The sequence below is a fragment of the Neofelis nebulosa genome, chromosome 2 (assembly GCF_028018385.1).
Source record: "Neofelis nebulosa isolate mNeoNeb1 chromosome 2, mNeoNeb1.pri, whole genome shotgun sequence".
NCBI lineage: Eukaryota > Metazoa > Chordata > Mammalia > Carnivora > Felidae > Neofelis > Neofelis nebulosa.
The window spans coordinates 213,584,979-213,599,890 of NC_080783.1; the positions used below are offsets into that span (position 1 = coordinate 213,584,979).

The window sequence follows — 14,912 nt, forward strand, 5'->3', positions numbered from 1 at the left end:
CTTGCGTAGTTCGGCGGTAGGAAGAGAATTCTGGGCAGAAGGAGCTGCGTGGATCCAGACCCGGAGGCCGGGGGCAGCGGCAGGTTTAAGACCCAGAAGAAAAGCTGCAGCAGGGCTGGAGCGGAAGGGAGAGGTGGTGGGCACCACGGCCGCTTCGCACTTTACGGCGTTGGCTTCTTTCGGTCCCTGCTCCTGCACGGGGGCCCCGTGGGGGCAGGACGCTGCTGTCACTGCCGTCAGGTTCACTGCAGGGCCCCGGACACGGTGATGGCACACGGCAGGAGCTCGGTGCACACGGTGAACGAGTGAGTGAATGACCTGTGCGGGGTCCACGCAAGTCTATGCTGTGATACAGGCAACAGAGGTCAGTCCCTCTGTTCTTTTTTTTTTTTTTTTTTTTAAGTTTATTTAAGTAACCTCTACACTCAAGGTGGGGCTCGAACTCACAACCCCAAGATCAAGTGTCGCAGGCTCCATCGACTGAGCCAGCCAGGAGCCCCTGTTCTTATTTTTTTTTTTTAATGTTTATTTTTGAGAGAGAGAGAGACACAGCATGAGCGGGGGAGGGGTGGAGAGAGAGAGAGAGAGAGAGAGAGAGAGAGAGAGAGAGACACACAGAATCCGAAGTGGGCTCCAGGCTCCGAGCTGTCAGCACAGAGCCCGACGTAGGGCTTGAACCCACGGACTGGACTGCGAGATCATGACTTGAGCTGAAGTAGGACACTCAACTGACTGAGCCACCCCGGTGCTCCTTTACTTCTTTTTTTTTAAATAATTTTTTTTAGGGGCCCCTGGGTGGCTCACTCAGTTGAGCGCCCGACTTCAGCTTAGGTCATGATCTCACAGTTTGTGAGTTCGAGCCCCGCGTCGGGCTCTGTGATGACAGCTCAGAGCCAGGAGCCCGCTTCCGCTTCTGTGTCTCCCTCTCTCTCTGCCCCTCCCCTGCTCGTGCTCTGTCTCCGTCTTTCAAAAAAAAAATGAAATAGGGGCGCCTGGGTGGCTCAGTCGGTTGAGCGTCCAACTTGGCTCAGGTCACGATCTCACGGTTCGTGAGTTCGAGCCCCGTGTCGGGCTCTGGGCTGATGGCTCAGAGCCTGGAGCCTGCTTCCGATTCTGTGTCTCCCTCTCTCTCTGCCCCTCCCCCGTTCATGCTCTGTCTCTCTCTGTCCCAAAAATAAATAAACGTTAAAAAAAAAATTTTTAATCAAAAAAAATGAAATAAATCGTAAAAAAGGAGAAAAAAAAAAAAAGAATGCTGTTAATTTGCAGGAGTGGGGAGACACATGTAAGACATACCAGTGTCTGTGGCAACCACGGAGCTCCTTTGGTTCCGCGAAATTAGAGCATCCTTCTCGTCACCTTCATGATGTGGGTGGAAAACCAGGCGAGAGGAAAACGCCAAATGCGGAACACAGGTTAGCCACCACGCTTGAGAAAGTAGGGGGAAAAATTCCAATGAAGAAAAAAAGAACTACCTCAGCTCTCATGAAGCTGTTGCATTCTAGCAGGGGAGAGGGGCACGCAGCAAGGAATCTCATGATCAGGAATTCAGTTAACACACGAGGCCTGAGACGGACGGATGCAGGGAGGGGAGGCGTGTGACCGGTGGGGTCCATCTGACGGGCTCACCAGCTGAGATGTGGAAGACTGGGTAGGAGCTAGAGGGGTGAAGGTGCGGGACAAGGAGAGATCCGGGCAACCCCAGGGAGGGGGAGGGAAGGACCCTGAAGGACTGGCAGCGGCTCATGGGCAGCTGGGAGGGTAGGATGGCGGCGGGTAGGGGCTGCAGGCTGAGTGAAGCAGGCCATGGAGACACGAAGCTCTGTCCAGGGGTCTCTGCCTGTCACCTTCACTCTTGGGGCCCCTTAGGCTTGAAGACAGGCCTCGTCCCCAAACTGGAGCAGTCATACCGACAGTTTGGGAGAGGCGGCGAGGGCAGGATAGGATCCTGGGGCCAAGCCCTCCTCGACTTCCCTGAAATGTTGACAGGCTGACCAGCAGCATAGATCAGGTTAAGGCTGCTGTCTTCCCAGCCCAGGCGACTGTTCCCAACGGCCCCAAGGAAGCCACTTAGACAGCTGGGGGTGCGCAGAACCCAGGAGTCAGCACATAGACAGCCCGGAGGCCTTAGGCTTAAGACTTTGAAGATGCTCTTTCGCATTTTAACGTCTCCGAAATTAGCATTATCTCACAGCCTGGGTGAGTGTCAGAGGTTAGCACCATTTTTCCTGGTACACAAAATAAGGGTGAGTCTGACCGTCAACGGTGTCACGCTGCCAGGAGACCATGGGTGTCGCGTCTCGCACACAGAAGCAACGAAAGCCAACAGGTGAAAACCCCGTCTCCAAAAGAACTGTCCTTCCAGAGAAACCACTTACCCTGAGGGCTTAATTGGACCCAGCGCTGCAGTCTGGACTTTTATGGGAAACATTTCTGTCTTGTTTAAACTCGCTATTCGGGGTCAGCTGAACTTAGGAGTTGATCTCAGCTGTAAATTTTTCGTTTTCGTTGGGCAGAAGGTACCCAGATTCTCTTCTCCCTCTGACCAAAGAATTTCTAACAAAACCACGGACTCCCACAGGCTCTTTGACTTAAAATTACGTGTTAAACATCAGAAAAAGCAAACAACCGGATCTAAAAACGAGCAGAGGACCTGAACGCACACTTCTCCCAGGAAGATGCACAGGTGGCTGAGAAGCACAGACAAAAACGCTCCACGTCTGCAACCATCAGGGAAAAACACAAAACAGAACCACAGTGAGGTACCACTTCACGCCCATTAGGACGGCTGTTACAAAACATGCAGGAAGTAGGGCGGGCGCCTGGGTGGCTCAGTCGGTGAGCGTCCAACTCTTGGTTTCCACTCAGTTCACGATCTCACAGTTGGTGAGTTCGGGCCCCGCATCGGACTCCACCTTGACAGCACGAAGCCTGCTTGAGATTCACACTTCTCTCTTCCTCTCTCTCTGCCCCTCTCCTGCTCACCCTGGCTCTCTCAAAAATAAACATTTTTGGGGCGCCTGGGTGGCGCAGTCGGTTAAGCGTCCGACTTCAGCCAGGTCACGATCTCGTGGTCCGTGGGTTCGAGCCCCGCGTCAGGCTCTGGGCCGATGGCTCGGAGCCTGGAGCCTGTTTCCGATTCTGTGTCTCCCTCTCTCTCTGCCCCTCCCCCGTTCATGCTCTGTCTCTCTCTGTCCCAAAAATAAAAATAAAAAAAAAAAAAATTTTTTTTTTAAATAAAAAAATAAATAAACATTTTTTTTTTTTAAGAAAGGGCAGAAAAGGGTCGGCGAGGATGTGGAGAAACTGGAACCCACAGAGGCCAGCCACTGAGAGCTGGGGATTCATCAGTTACTGCGGCAGAACCTCCCTCACCCTGATTAACACGTGTGCTGTGAGCCACACGGGGTGGGGTGGGGGGGGACACACCAGGCTTTCCCGGCGTCACAGCCATGACGGCTTCCTGTGGCTTCCACAGGAGACCACAACCCTAGTTCCAGCCCTCAAAGTGGAGAAACCTCAGAAAAACCACGTGCCTCCTGGGGCTTCAGTTCCCCTTTTATCTCATGTCCATCTTACAAAACCAGGAATTTTATATCGTTCAACCTACGGGGGGGCAGACAGACACTGGCTGTTAATCCACGAGAGGGGGATATTTGTACTCACTGCCAGCCCTGCCTGGCTCTCGGCTTCCCCATCTGTGCCTGCGGCAGCTCTGGGTCCCCTGTGGCTTCTTGGGCGGGGCTGGGGAGAGCAGTCGAGGAGCCACTGGCCCAGGGACCTTAAGACAAGCCCCCTGTCAACGGACCCCAGCTTCAGAGACCAGGAAGGGGAGAACTCCCTCATGGTCCACAGCTTCAGCCTCATCCACAGGAGACAGTCTGGGGCCCGGAGCGCCTCCCTCCCACCCGGGAGGCCATCTACCCAGAGTTGGAAGCTGCACCGAGAACCAAACTCAGGGCACTGGATCCCCTCGGCCCAGTACAGGATGTCAGACGTGTCTTTCCCCAGGCAAGGGAACAGGCTGCCGCCAGAGCACCTCCTGGGCACTGAGGGCATCAGCAGGGTGGACCCAGCACACGTGGGAAATCTGGTGCTGCAGACGGCACTGAGCTTTATTTACAAACAGGTCACCCCATCCTCTTTCACCCGCGCCCCCCAACCCTGGAGTCCCCACCTCTGTCTCCAGGAAGGAGAAGGGCCTGAGCCCATCCACCTGCCCAACCCAAGAGGGTGGGGACTACGTTCCCCTCCAGCTGAAGCCAGGCAGGGCTCCCCTCTGGTGGGTGTCCTGCCAGAGGAGAGGGGTTAGGGGGGATGGCAGGGGCTCTGTCCTCCTCCGGGTGGCCAGTCCTCAGGGCTTCGGCCAGGGCGCAGGAGGCTGGAGTCATGACCGGAATGGGGTGGAGGGTGGGACTCGTGTTGGCTGGGCCTGGATGGTGAACAGGGAGGGGTCAGAGGGGACCACTGTGGAAGTCACCCCCAATTCCCACATCATCCTTCCTGGGGAGGGTGGGGTGGTTGGCAAGGAGAAGAGCCTGGAAGGGTGCTGTGGGCTGGGCTCCTGCAGAGAGAAGCTTCCAGGCTCTGCACTCCCTGCCCCAATCCATCCCACCCCTCTAGGGACTCTGCAGACCCCAGGCCTACTCCTAGGCATCTGTCCCTCCTGGGGTACCCTGGACCATACCAGGCGGGCAGCTGACAGCTTCCGGTGCTGGGCCTCGGAGGAGACGCAGGACCAAAGGTCCAGGCTCTTAGGGGCTGAGCTTTTCTCGGGCTTCGGAGGGAGAATGTCCCAGCCCATCAGGCAGTGCTGTGGAGAGCAAGGGATTAAGGCACCTGGTCTGTGGCAGGGCTCTCCTCTGATGGGGCGCACCCCAGGGAGGGGGCTGTGCCTCTCCCCTGGGACTGCCTGTATCCTGGGTTACCCCAGGCGTCCCTTTCCTTACCCTGCTGACCCAGGCCCTGGGCCCTGGCCTGAGACGGGAGGAGGGAAGGCCGTGGATACTGACAGAGCACTTCCTGTATGCTGGGCTCTGCCCCACGCCTGATGGGGACTGATTCCCTGAACTACCTACCCCCCGCCCCCGGTTTGAGGACTCACGCGTTCATTTTACAGGCGAGCAGGCTAACTTTCTTCGGCATCCTTTCTCCTCTCCCCAGTCTCAGCTCCCCCAGCCTCAACCGGCAGAGGAGGGATCTCCACTGACCCCCACCCTTACCCAGGGGACATAAAGAATGTTTCTAGGAGAGGCTCGATGGAAACACTAAGGACCTGGGTTCAAATCCCAGCTCTTCCACCTGCGGACCGGAGGCCAGTGCCCTCCCTCCGCCTTGTCTCATCTGGACAGCGGGATGCTTATCCTGGAAGCCACATTGTGGGTGGGGAACAGGCAACAAGCATAATACAGGTGATGGAAATGGCCCAGCCTGAACTCCAGGGATCTGGACACCTACCCTCCTTGTGCCCAGCCTCTCTGTGGGGCCGTGGGACAGTCTGTGGCCCTCTCTGGGCCTCAAGATCCACCAGGGAACCTGGGCCCCGCGCTCAGCTCCACCCAGGCCCCACTCGGCTGCTCACCCGGGGCAGGGCCAACGTGTCAGAAGCATCGAAGCTCTTCCGTCGGTGGATGCGGTGCCGGTGCGGAGGGTCCAGGACAGACAGCGGGATGCTCACCCTGGGGGCAGGGGCAGTGGACAGAGAAGGCGTTGCTTTGGGCGCCTCCGGGCCGCTCTGGGACCCCAGCCCCGGACCCGGCCTTCCCTCCCTCAAGACTGGCGGGCCTCAGGATGGGCTCCTCTCCTCGGTCACTGCCGCCTCCATGGCTGCCCCCGGGTGTCCTACCTGCTCTGGCCACTCACCTGACCTGCGCGGGCTCCACCAGGGTCTCGGGGCCCCGCTGGTCCCGAGGTGTCCTGCACAGGCGGCAGGGGGAGCCAGGATCCGAAGGCACCAGAAACAGGCGCCGGTTGACGCGGTAACAGTACACGCCTGCGGGGCCATGAGAAGCAGCAGCTCCCTTCCGCCGGGGGCCCGGATCCCTGGACCCCCTTCCTACCCCAACCACACGGGCCCGCCGACTCCACCCCCCCCCCGCCGGCAGCCGCACGCACAGGCGCACACAGGTGTACACGTACGGAACACTAACACGCACCTGAGCTCACGTGACAAAACACGGGGGACACACACCCGCACGCGCGCGCACACACCCATCAATGTGACACGTGCAAACCCAAAGCACGGCTCTGTACGGTCACATTCACGGACACACGTGCGCGTGCCTAAACTGGCAAGCACACACGGTGTGCACGCACACACGTGTTCACACGAACAGCCCTTCCTTACGCGTGAGGCACGCACGTGAATGCACCACGTGCTGCAGACACAAACCCAAAGCAGAGACTCAGGACTCTGTGACTGAGCCAGCACCTCCCCCCCCACCCCACCCCCGGAGCGCCGACTGGAGGAAGTGGGGGGCACACGGGAAAGGAGGCAGCTGGCGAGAGGTAAGGTGACAAATGGCCGGCCCTGATCTCCACAAGTCCAGGCCTCAGTGCACCCTCACCACCCCCCCAGGGCCTGCCCCACCCTGTCCAGACCCAAGGCCTCCCTCCCCGAGTCCCCGCCACCCCAGCTGCCTCCCTAGGCCCCCGAGACCTCGGCCAGGCTGCCGAGAATTTACACTCACATTCGTGGTCTTGGTCCACCCTGCTGCTCTCCCGGAGGCTGAGGGACCGGGGTCTGTGAAGTGACAGGGGTGAGCGGGCCAGGCGACGGGGTCCTTGAGCCGCCCAGCCCACCCCCTCGGCCAGCCCTGCTCACTCGGGGCCACTATGAATACACTCCTCCTTGTTGGCTTCCCGGAAATCCTGCAGCTTCGAGAAGAAGGCCTCGGGCTTGCTGGTGATGGGCGAGGTGTTGTCCAGAGACCCTGGAGTGGGCAAAGCACCGGGGAGCTGCTGTGTGGCCACTGGCCGAGCCTTAAGGGGTGCTCGGCACAGCACCCCAGTCTACCTGCTTTGCCCCCCACTCTGCCTCATGCAGACCTGGAGGGGGCCCTCTGCTCACCGTGACTGCTGGCTTTGTCTGTGCAAGCATCCAGGCAAAAAATATTTACAGAGCCCCTCCTAGGGGCCAGACACTGGTTGTTTTTTTTTTTTTAAGTTTTATTTATTTGTTTGCAGAGAGAGAGAGAGAGCGTGCAGGAGGAGCAGAGAGAGAGAGGGAGAGGGAGAGAATCCCAAGCAAGCCCCACACGGTCAGTGCAGAGCCCGACACGGGGCTCGAACTCACGAACCCTGAGATCACGACCTGAGCCGAAACCAAGAGTTGGATACTTAAAAGACTAAGCCACCCAGGTGCCCCATGCCCTCATGAGCCTCACAGATATGGTGGCAAAAGGGGCACCTGGGTGGCTCAGTCGATTAAGCGTCCGACTTCAGCTCAGGTCATGATGCCACGGTTCGTGAGTTTGAGCCCCGCGTCGGGCTTTGTGCTGACAGCTCAGAGCCTGAAGCCTGCTTCAGTTTCTGTGTTTCCTTCTCTCTCTCTGCCTGTCCCCTGTTTGTGCTCTGTCTCTCTCTCTCTCTCTCAAAAATAAACATTAAAAAAAAAAAAAAAAAAAAAAAACATGGTGGCAAGAAACTAGTCACCAAAGAAACCTGTGACATGAAACCGAATAGTGACGCCCGCCAGGAAGTAGAGCAGGGTCAGGCACGCATGCAACACAGAGCTCACGGATGACAGGACAGTGTCGGCAGGTGTCGGGGACCGAAGCCCAACCAAGAAAAAGCAAGGGAGGGAAACTGGAGACGGCGAGTCTAGAGAGCCCTTTCGAGGAGTTCTGTTGTAAAGAAAAGCAGAGATGGGAATGCAAGCTGGTGCAGCCACTCTGGAAAACAGCATGGAGGTTCCTCAAAAAACTAAAAAGAGAACTACCCTACGACCCAGCAATGGCACTACTAGGCATTTATCCACGGGATACAGGGGTGCTGTTTCGAAGGGACACATGCACCCAAATGTTTACAGCAGCACTATCGACAATAGCCAAAGTATGGAAAGAGCCCAAATGTCCATCAATGGATGAACAGATAAAGAAGATGTGGTATATATGTCTGTGTGTGTGTGTGTATATGTGTGTGTGTGTATATATATATATATATGTATATATATATATGTGTGTGTGTGTGTGTGTGTGTATATACACACACACACACACACACACACATATACACACACACACACATATACACACACACACACACACACATACACAATGGAGTATTACTCGGCAATCAAAAAGAATGAAATCTCGCATTTGCAACTACGTGGATGGAACTGGAGGCTATTATACTAAGTGAAATTAGTCAGTCAGAGAAAGACAAAAATCATATGACTTCACTCATATGAGGACTTTGAGAGACCAAACAGATGAACATAAGGGAAGGGAAACAAAAATAATATAAAAACAGGGAGGGGGACAGACTCTTAAATATGGAGAACAAACAGAGGGTTAAGGGGAAGGGTTGTGGGAGGGGGGATGGGCTAAATGGGTTAAGGGGCACTAAGGAATCTACTCCTGAAATCATTGTTGCACCATATCCTAACTAATTTGGGTATAAATTTTAAAAAATAAAAAATAAAATTAAGAAAAAAACCAAAAACCAAAAAACAAAAGAAAGAAAGAAAGAAAGAAAGAAAGAAAGAAAGAAAGAAAGAAAGAAAGAAAGAAAGAAAGAAGGAAAGAAAGAAAGAAATTAAGAAAAGCAGAGAAAACGGGCAGTGACCAGAAGCAAACATAAGATAAAGAGAGAAATGTTTCGGGGCACCTGGGTGGCTCAGTAGGTTGGGCGTCCAACTTCAGCTCAGGGCATGATCTCATAGTCTGTGAGTTCGAGCCCCGCGTTGGGCTCTGTGCTGACAGCTCAGAGCCTGGAGCCTGTTTCAGATTCTGTGTCTCCCTCTCTCTGCCCCTTCCCCGCTCATGCTCTGTCTCTCTCTGTCTCTCAAAAATGAATAAACATTAAAAAAATTTTTTTTTTTTTTTAAAAAAAGAGAAACGTTTCAGCGGGATAGAAAATAGCACATTGCAGCTTTACCCCTGAGCAGAGGGAAGACTTCGCTAAGTGGCTCAGCCCTCGTGGCACAACTTTGTCATCCGTCAACGGGGACAACAGCAGCACCCAGCTGATAGGGTCACCGTGAAAAGCAAAGGAGAGAATAGGAGTAAAGCCGAGAGAAGAACAACGCACATAATGAGCACCAGGTAAAACCACCACTCATCACTCCTCTGGGCTGTTCATATGCTGCTGGGACCGAGTGAGGAGGAGAGAATCACAGGAAGCAAATCCTGTGGGAGGCTGGAGGGGATGGGGCAGAGCGTACAAACACGGGGACAGTCCTTAGACGGGAGCGCTCGCTCACCCTCGGAAAAGAGAGCGAGCACAGGAACAGGGCAGGCGGGAGGCGGGTGCCTCCATTTTCCACAAATGGCAAGCAAGGCAGTGAGCTGACAGGCTGGGAAATCCTCGGGGTGGGGCCCGAGTCTCCACCACCCCTGGTCCCAGCAACCCCATGGAGCACCTGCCTTCAGGAAGTCACTCAACCTCTCCGTGCCTCAGTTTCCTCCTTTGCAAAACGAGGATCCAAACAGCACCCACCTCTTAAGGCCATTCACTCTCTCATTCAACGAGTGCTGTCTAAGGGCCTGCCGTGTGTCCCACACCTAAGCTCAGGCTTGGGAAATACAGCAAGAAGACAGCTATGGCCCTGCTCAAATTCGTTCTAGCGTTCTAGTGGAGAACTCAGACAAGACCCAAGGAAACAAGGGGTGCCTGGCTGGCTCCGTTGGAAGAAAGTGATCTCGGGGTTGGGAGTTCAAGCCCCACACTGGATGTAGAGATTACTTAAATAAATAAAAACTTCAAGAAAAAAAAAAAGAACAAGGAAACAAGACGATTCCTGAGAACAAATGATACGAAGAACATACAAATGATTAATGCCACAGGCAATGACGCAGGCGGCAGTGGCCCTACGACAGCATGCTCGCAAGAAAGGCCTAGACTTTAAGCTGGGCCCTCAGGGATGAAAAGGAACCACAGGGTGTGAACCTGGGGAAGCGCACGCCAGGCAGTAGGACTAGCAAGCGCAAAGGCCCTGGGGTGACCAGGAGTATGGCAGGTTCAAGGACCACCAAGGAGACCAGAGAAGCTGGAGCAAAGAGCCAGAAAGTGGATAGTCAGAGGTCATGTCAACAGAGCTAAGTGAGGCTAGGTCATACCCCCTAAGTCTAAATGAGGACTTTGGATTTTCTTCTAACTGCTAAGTATTCTGATCCCCATGTTTAAAAATGCATTCTGGCTGTCATGTCAAAAATAGATAGGAACAGGGTGGACGAAGCCAAAGGGAGAGCAGCTGGGCCACTGAGGTTGCTGGGGGTGGGGATGGAGGGGGATGGGCAGTAAAAGGTAAAGAGTGATACGCATACAGAGTTTTGCAAGGGCCTAGCAGCAATAAATACTAAAGAATATGGCAGCTCTGACTCATTCATTCATTCAGTGCCGACGGGGGCTCAGGCAGGTATCTGGAAGCGGCCATACCTGCGATCCAGTCGTAGCCCAAGTATGGTCTGAGGCGCCAGCTCCTGTCAGGCACTGAAGACTCATCACCGAAGGTCACTCTTGGCTGAGGAGGGAGACAAGGAGGGGCAAAGACTAGGCCTGCAGGCCCAGCCCGAAGGAGGTCCCACCTTGGGGGAAGGAAAGGAGCTGTGTCTTAACTTATACCCTGACATGGGCCCCGGGGCTCGGCCACGGACTCGGGAGCTGGAGGATAAGCACTGGCCCCCCAAGCTCCCTTTATGTGGGACTCTGACCAAGCCTCGGAGCCTTGGTCTTCCCATCTGTATAACAGGCTCACCACCTTCTTCCCAAAGTGCTGAGAAACTACCACCACCACTTTTCGAGCACTTAGGGTGAAGTGGACAGGACTCGAGGCATCTTCTGGAAGCCTCTCACCCCGTAAGGGAGGCTGCCCATGACTGCATTTGTCAGACAGGCGAACGGACGTTCAAGGAAGTTCTTTTCTCCCACGTTACCTTGGACGGGCTGCTTTGTTGATCCAGGATGGACCTCTGGGCCTGGGCCTCCTGAGGCCCCGGCCTGTCCGGCTCTCCTGAAAGCTCTGTGCCATCCGGGTCTGAGATGGCCAGTAAGGGTGCCGAGCAGGGCCTCAGCGAACCCAGGGACGGCCGGCGTCGGTATGCGGCAGGTGGGAGAGACATCACTCCAGAGCTGGCCCCGCCAGCCCAGGACATATCACAGGGGCCACCCTGGTGGGCACCCTGAAGGCTGGAGGCTCTCGGGGCCACCGAGGACGTCCCCTGGGACGATGGAGTCTGGGAGTCACAGCTGCTGCTGGAGTCCCGGGTTGACTGGAACAGAGAGGCCAGGTCACCAGGCAGCGGCCCGGTCACACGCCCAGCTGGCCTGCACTAGGCACGAGGGCCTGGGTCCTCCTTCCTGCTGCGGCCTCTGCACGTCCCACCCAGTCCCTTCCTCGCTGGGCCTCAGTTTCCCCTTCGCCACCAAACTGGGCACGCTGCACTGGAGGTCTGGATTCTGGCCTGGTCGGGCAGCCCCCTCCACACCCCCGGGAGTTCTCAAGGCGTGTGCTCACCCCTGAGGCTGCCTTGGCCACCGACCGCCGCACAGCATCTTGCCCGACCCACAGCTGCCTCAGGAGCACCAGACTGAGCTGCCGCAGCTGCACCGAGTCCTCGGTCTCCACCATCCCAGGCGTTACCATGAGGCTTCCTCCTGGGCTGCGGAGCCCCCTCCGGGCCAGGAGCCAGGCCCAGCTCTTCTACCTGAAGCCAAAACAGCAGGACACTGGGCTGCCAGTGGAGCCGGAGGCCTGGGTTCGAATCCCCGCTCTGGAACTCCCTAACTGTGTAGCCCCAACCAAGTGACTTAATCTCCCTGTGCCTCAGTTTCCTCATCTGCCAAACAGAGATGATGACAGTATCTAACTTGTAAGGTTACTGTAGAGATTTTTTTTTTTTAAGCTTACTTATTTTTTTTTTTAATTTTTTTTTTTTTAACGTTTATTTATTTTTGAGACAGAGAGAGACAGAGCATGAACGGGGGAGGGTCAGAGAGAGGGAGACACAGAATGTGAAACAGGCTCCAGGCTCTGAGCTGTCAGCACAGAGCCCGACGCGGGGCTCGAAGTCACAGACCGCGAGATCATGACCTGAGCCGAAGTCGGCAGCCCAACTGACCAAGCCACCCAGGCGCCCCAAGTTTACTTATTTTTTAAGAGACGGAGAGCAGAGAGAGCAGGAGAGAGAGAATCCCAAGCAGGCTCCACACCATCAGCGCGGGGCCCAATGTGGGGCTTGAACCCCAAACTGTGAGATTATGACCTGAGCCGAAACCAAGAGTTGGCCACTTAACCGACTGAGCTACCCAGGAGCCCTATTTTTATTTTATTTTTTTAAGTTTATTTATTTTTGAGAGAGACTGTGTGTTACTGCAGGGATGAAATGAGATAATGCATGTTAAACCTTACTATGGTACCTGGTACAGAGTGAGCATCCCACAAACGTCTCTTATTACTAAACTGGCCAGAGTGTGTTCGCTTACACGCCAAAAGAGAACAATCCCCTTTAACAATAAAATTTGGATAATATGTAGAAAACAATCAGGGCAAGTCTACAAATGTAAAGTATTGTAACTTGGGAATCCAACACAAATCAGGCTCCTGAACGGGCTCTTCCCTCTATCCTGCCCACCCTTCCATTTTAGAAATGAAGAAACCAAAGTTCAGAGAAGTTAACCAACTTGCCCCACGTCACACAGCTAGTGACAAGGCCAGGATGTGAACCCAAATCTGGCTACAGGGTCCATGGTCACTCCAGCCTCTCCCTTGTGCAGGGAGGTGCTTGGGAAGCCTTCTCCTCTCCTCATTCTTCACCCCCCGGGATCCAGGCTCAGTCTGGAAGGGATTTCTGCAGACTAGGGGAAGGCGCTGCCTAATCCTCTCAGGGCTCCAGGCCCAGGCTCCACCCAGAAACTCAATGTCCCAGAATGTGCACCCTCCCGGTTTTAACACTGGGTCGGGCCAGACCCTACTCGCAGAAACCCGGCCCGACCTCAACCCTCCCTCCCACCCACACTTCTGGATCGCCTTCACGAGGAGCCCCCTTCTCAGGGCCAGGCTGCAGGGGCTGAGGTCGAAAAAACAGACTACACCGAACACGCCCCCACACACGCGTCCGGAGTATAGACGATTCTTGCTCCGGCCGCGCTCTGGGAAGCTAACAGCGGCGCAAATGCAACGGGAAGGCGACGTTCACAAGACAAACAGGGGCAGCAAAACTGCCGGACGCTCCCAGGAAAAGAGGCTCAGCCTCCCCCTTCCTTCCCATCGCGGTCCCCGGATCCTCCGCGGGGGCGCACGTGGGGCCTCCCGCCGAGTCCTTCCGCCTCACGGCGGCCCCGCAGCTTCCGCGCTCACCTCCTGGAAACCTGGAAACCCGCAAGCCTGACGCCGCTTTCGCAGCCCGTAGTCCCGCCCTTCTCGCCCCACGCGACGCTGCCACTGGGGGCGGGGCCATATCCGGCCGTCCTGATTGGCCAGATTGCAGGAGGAGTCGGACGCTCCTGCGAACGTTACTCGGCGTTCCGAAGCGGCAGTTTCAACATTGGGGCGGGACTAACAGAGGGACTCAATAGCTGATTGGTCAATTTCCAAGGTCGTGTACTGGACGTCGACTCTCGGCCTGGAGCGGGCTCCCGGAGGGCGAGCTCCGATTGGTCAGGATGGGGCGGCCGAACTCGCGGGGGTTTGGCTGGGGCAGTTTCGAAGTCTGGACCCGGCGCTGCTCCCGCTAAGCAGAATTCTGCTGAGGGATGTCAGGCGGGGCTGGGGTAGGCGATGGCTGGAGATCCATTCTTCCATACTTTCTTTCCGGTATTTATCGTGCCTACTTTGTGCTAAGAGGCCCTGTACTAGGCATTGGGGGGGCAGAGAAGAATGAAGAGGGGTCCTTGCCTGGAGGAAAGGGAGTAAATTAGCACGAATACAGATACCTATAATGTATGCGGAGTGCTATGTTCCAGGTGTTTTCCATAGGCCAGTGCATGCCAGCCCCATTTTACAGCGAAAACAAAAACGAGGCCATAAAAGATGAAGTGACTTGCTCAGAGCATTTTTAAACTAATCAGCTTGATTCAGCAAATTAACAGAGAGAAAGGAAGAAAGGATAGGAGGGAGGAAGGAAGGGGGAAAAGGAAAGGAGAAAGAGAAAGGGAGAGAGGGATCATTTTGGGGTGATGGACATGTTCTAAAATTGGATTGTGGTGAAGGCTGCACGACTTTGTAAACTTGCTTAAATGATTGAATTTTGTGGTATGTAAATTACACCTCAATAAAGCTGGGTTTTCTTTTAATTGAATTCGTATCCTCTATACAATCCAGTCATTCTACCCCTAAGCATTTATCCAAGAAGAAAAAAAATTGTCCATACAAAGATTTGCATAGGAATGTTCACAGCAGCTTTATCCAAACATCTGTCAACAGGTAAATGGATAAACAAATTGCGGTATATCCATACAATGGATACTACTCAGCAATAAAAATGAATAAACTATTGGTATGCACAATATGGATGCATCTCAAGACAGTTACACTGCATGGAAAAGAAAGAGTACATACTGTACTTTCCATCTGTATAAAACTTTAGAAAATGTAAACTGATCTGTAGCTCTATAGCGATAGAAAGATAAGTGGTTGCTAGGAGATCAAGTGGAAGGAGGCATGGTAAAGGGGCACGAGGAAACCTTGGCGGTGATGGATACGTTCACTGTCTGGGTTGTGATGGTCTCATGGTGCATGTGGTGCATATATA

At 54.7% G+C, this 14,912-nt stretch overlaps 1 protein-coding gene across 1 annotated transcript; it reads right to left on the bottom strand.

The window, feature by feature from the left end:
* Nucleotides 1–3,533: 3,533 nt before the first annotated feature.
* On the bottom strand, nucleotides 3,534–13,628 carry MIIP (migration and invasion inhibitory protein). Its single transcript, XM_058719052.1, has 10 exons — nucleotides 13,520–13,628; nucleotides 11,678–11,867; nucleotides 11,097–11,432; nucleotides 10,600–10,684; nucleotides 6,824–6,932; nucleotides 6,690–6,742; nucleotides 5,863–5,992; nucleotides 5,582–5,678; nucleotides 4,688–4,813; nucleotides 3,534–4,432 (listed from the first exon to the last, which is right to left on the bottom strand). The coding sequence occupies exons 2-10, from the start codon at nucleotides 11,804–11,806 to the stop codon at nucleotides 4,388–4,390; spliced, it is 1,110 nt and encodes a 369-aa protein (XP_058575035.1). The 5' UTR covers nucleotides 11,807–11,867; nucleotides 13,520–13,628; the 3' UTR covers nucleotides 3,534–4,387.
* Nucleotides 13,629–14,912: the final 1,284 nt, after the last annotated feature.

Bases quoted from the DNA above. Each gene is read 5' to 3' on its own strand.
- MIIP (XM_058719052.1), bottom strand. From the start codon at position 11,806: ATGGTAACGCCTGGGATGGTGGAGACCGAGGACTCGGTGCAGCTGCGG. The intron at 6,933-10,599 runs GTATGGCCGCTT...TGCCCACTCCAG, and splicing joins GGGCTACGACTGGATCGCAG to GGTCTCTGGACAACACCTCG. The intron at 6,743-6,823 runs GTGAGCAGGGCT...GTCACTTCACAG, and splicing joins TGTATTCATAGTGGCCCCGA to ACCCCGGTCCCTCAGCCTCC.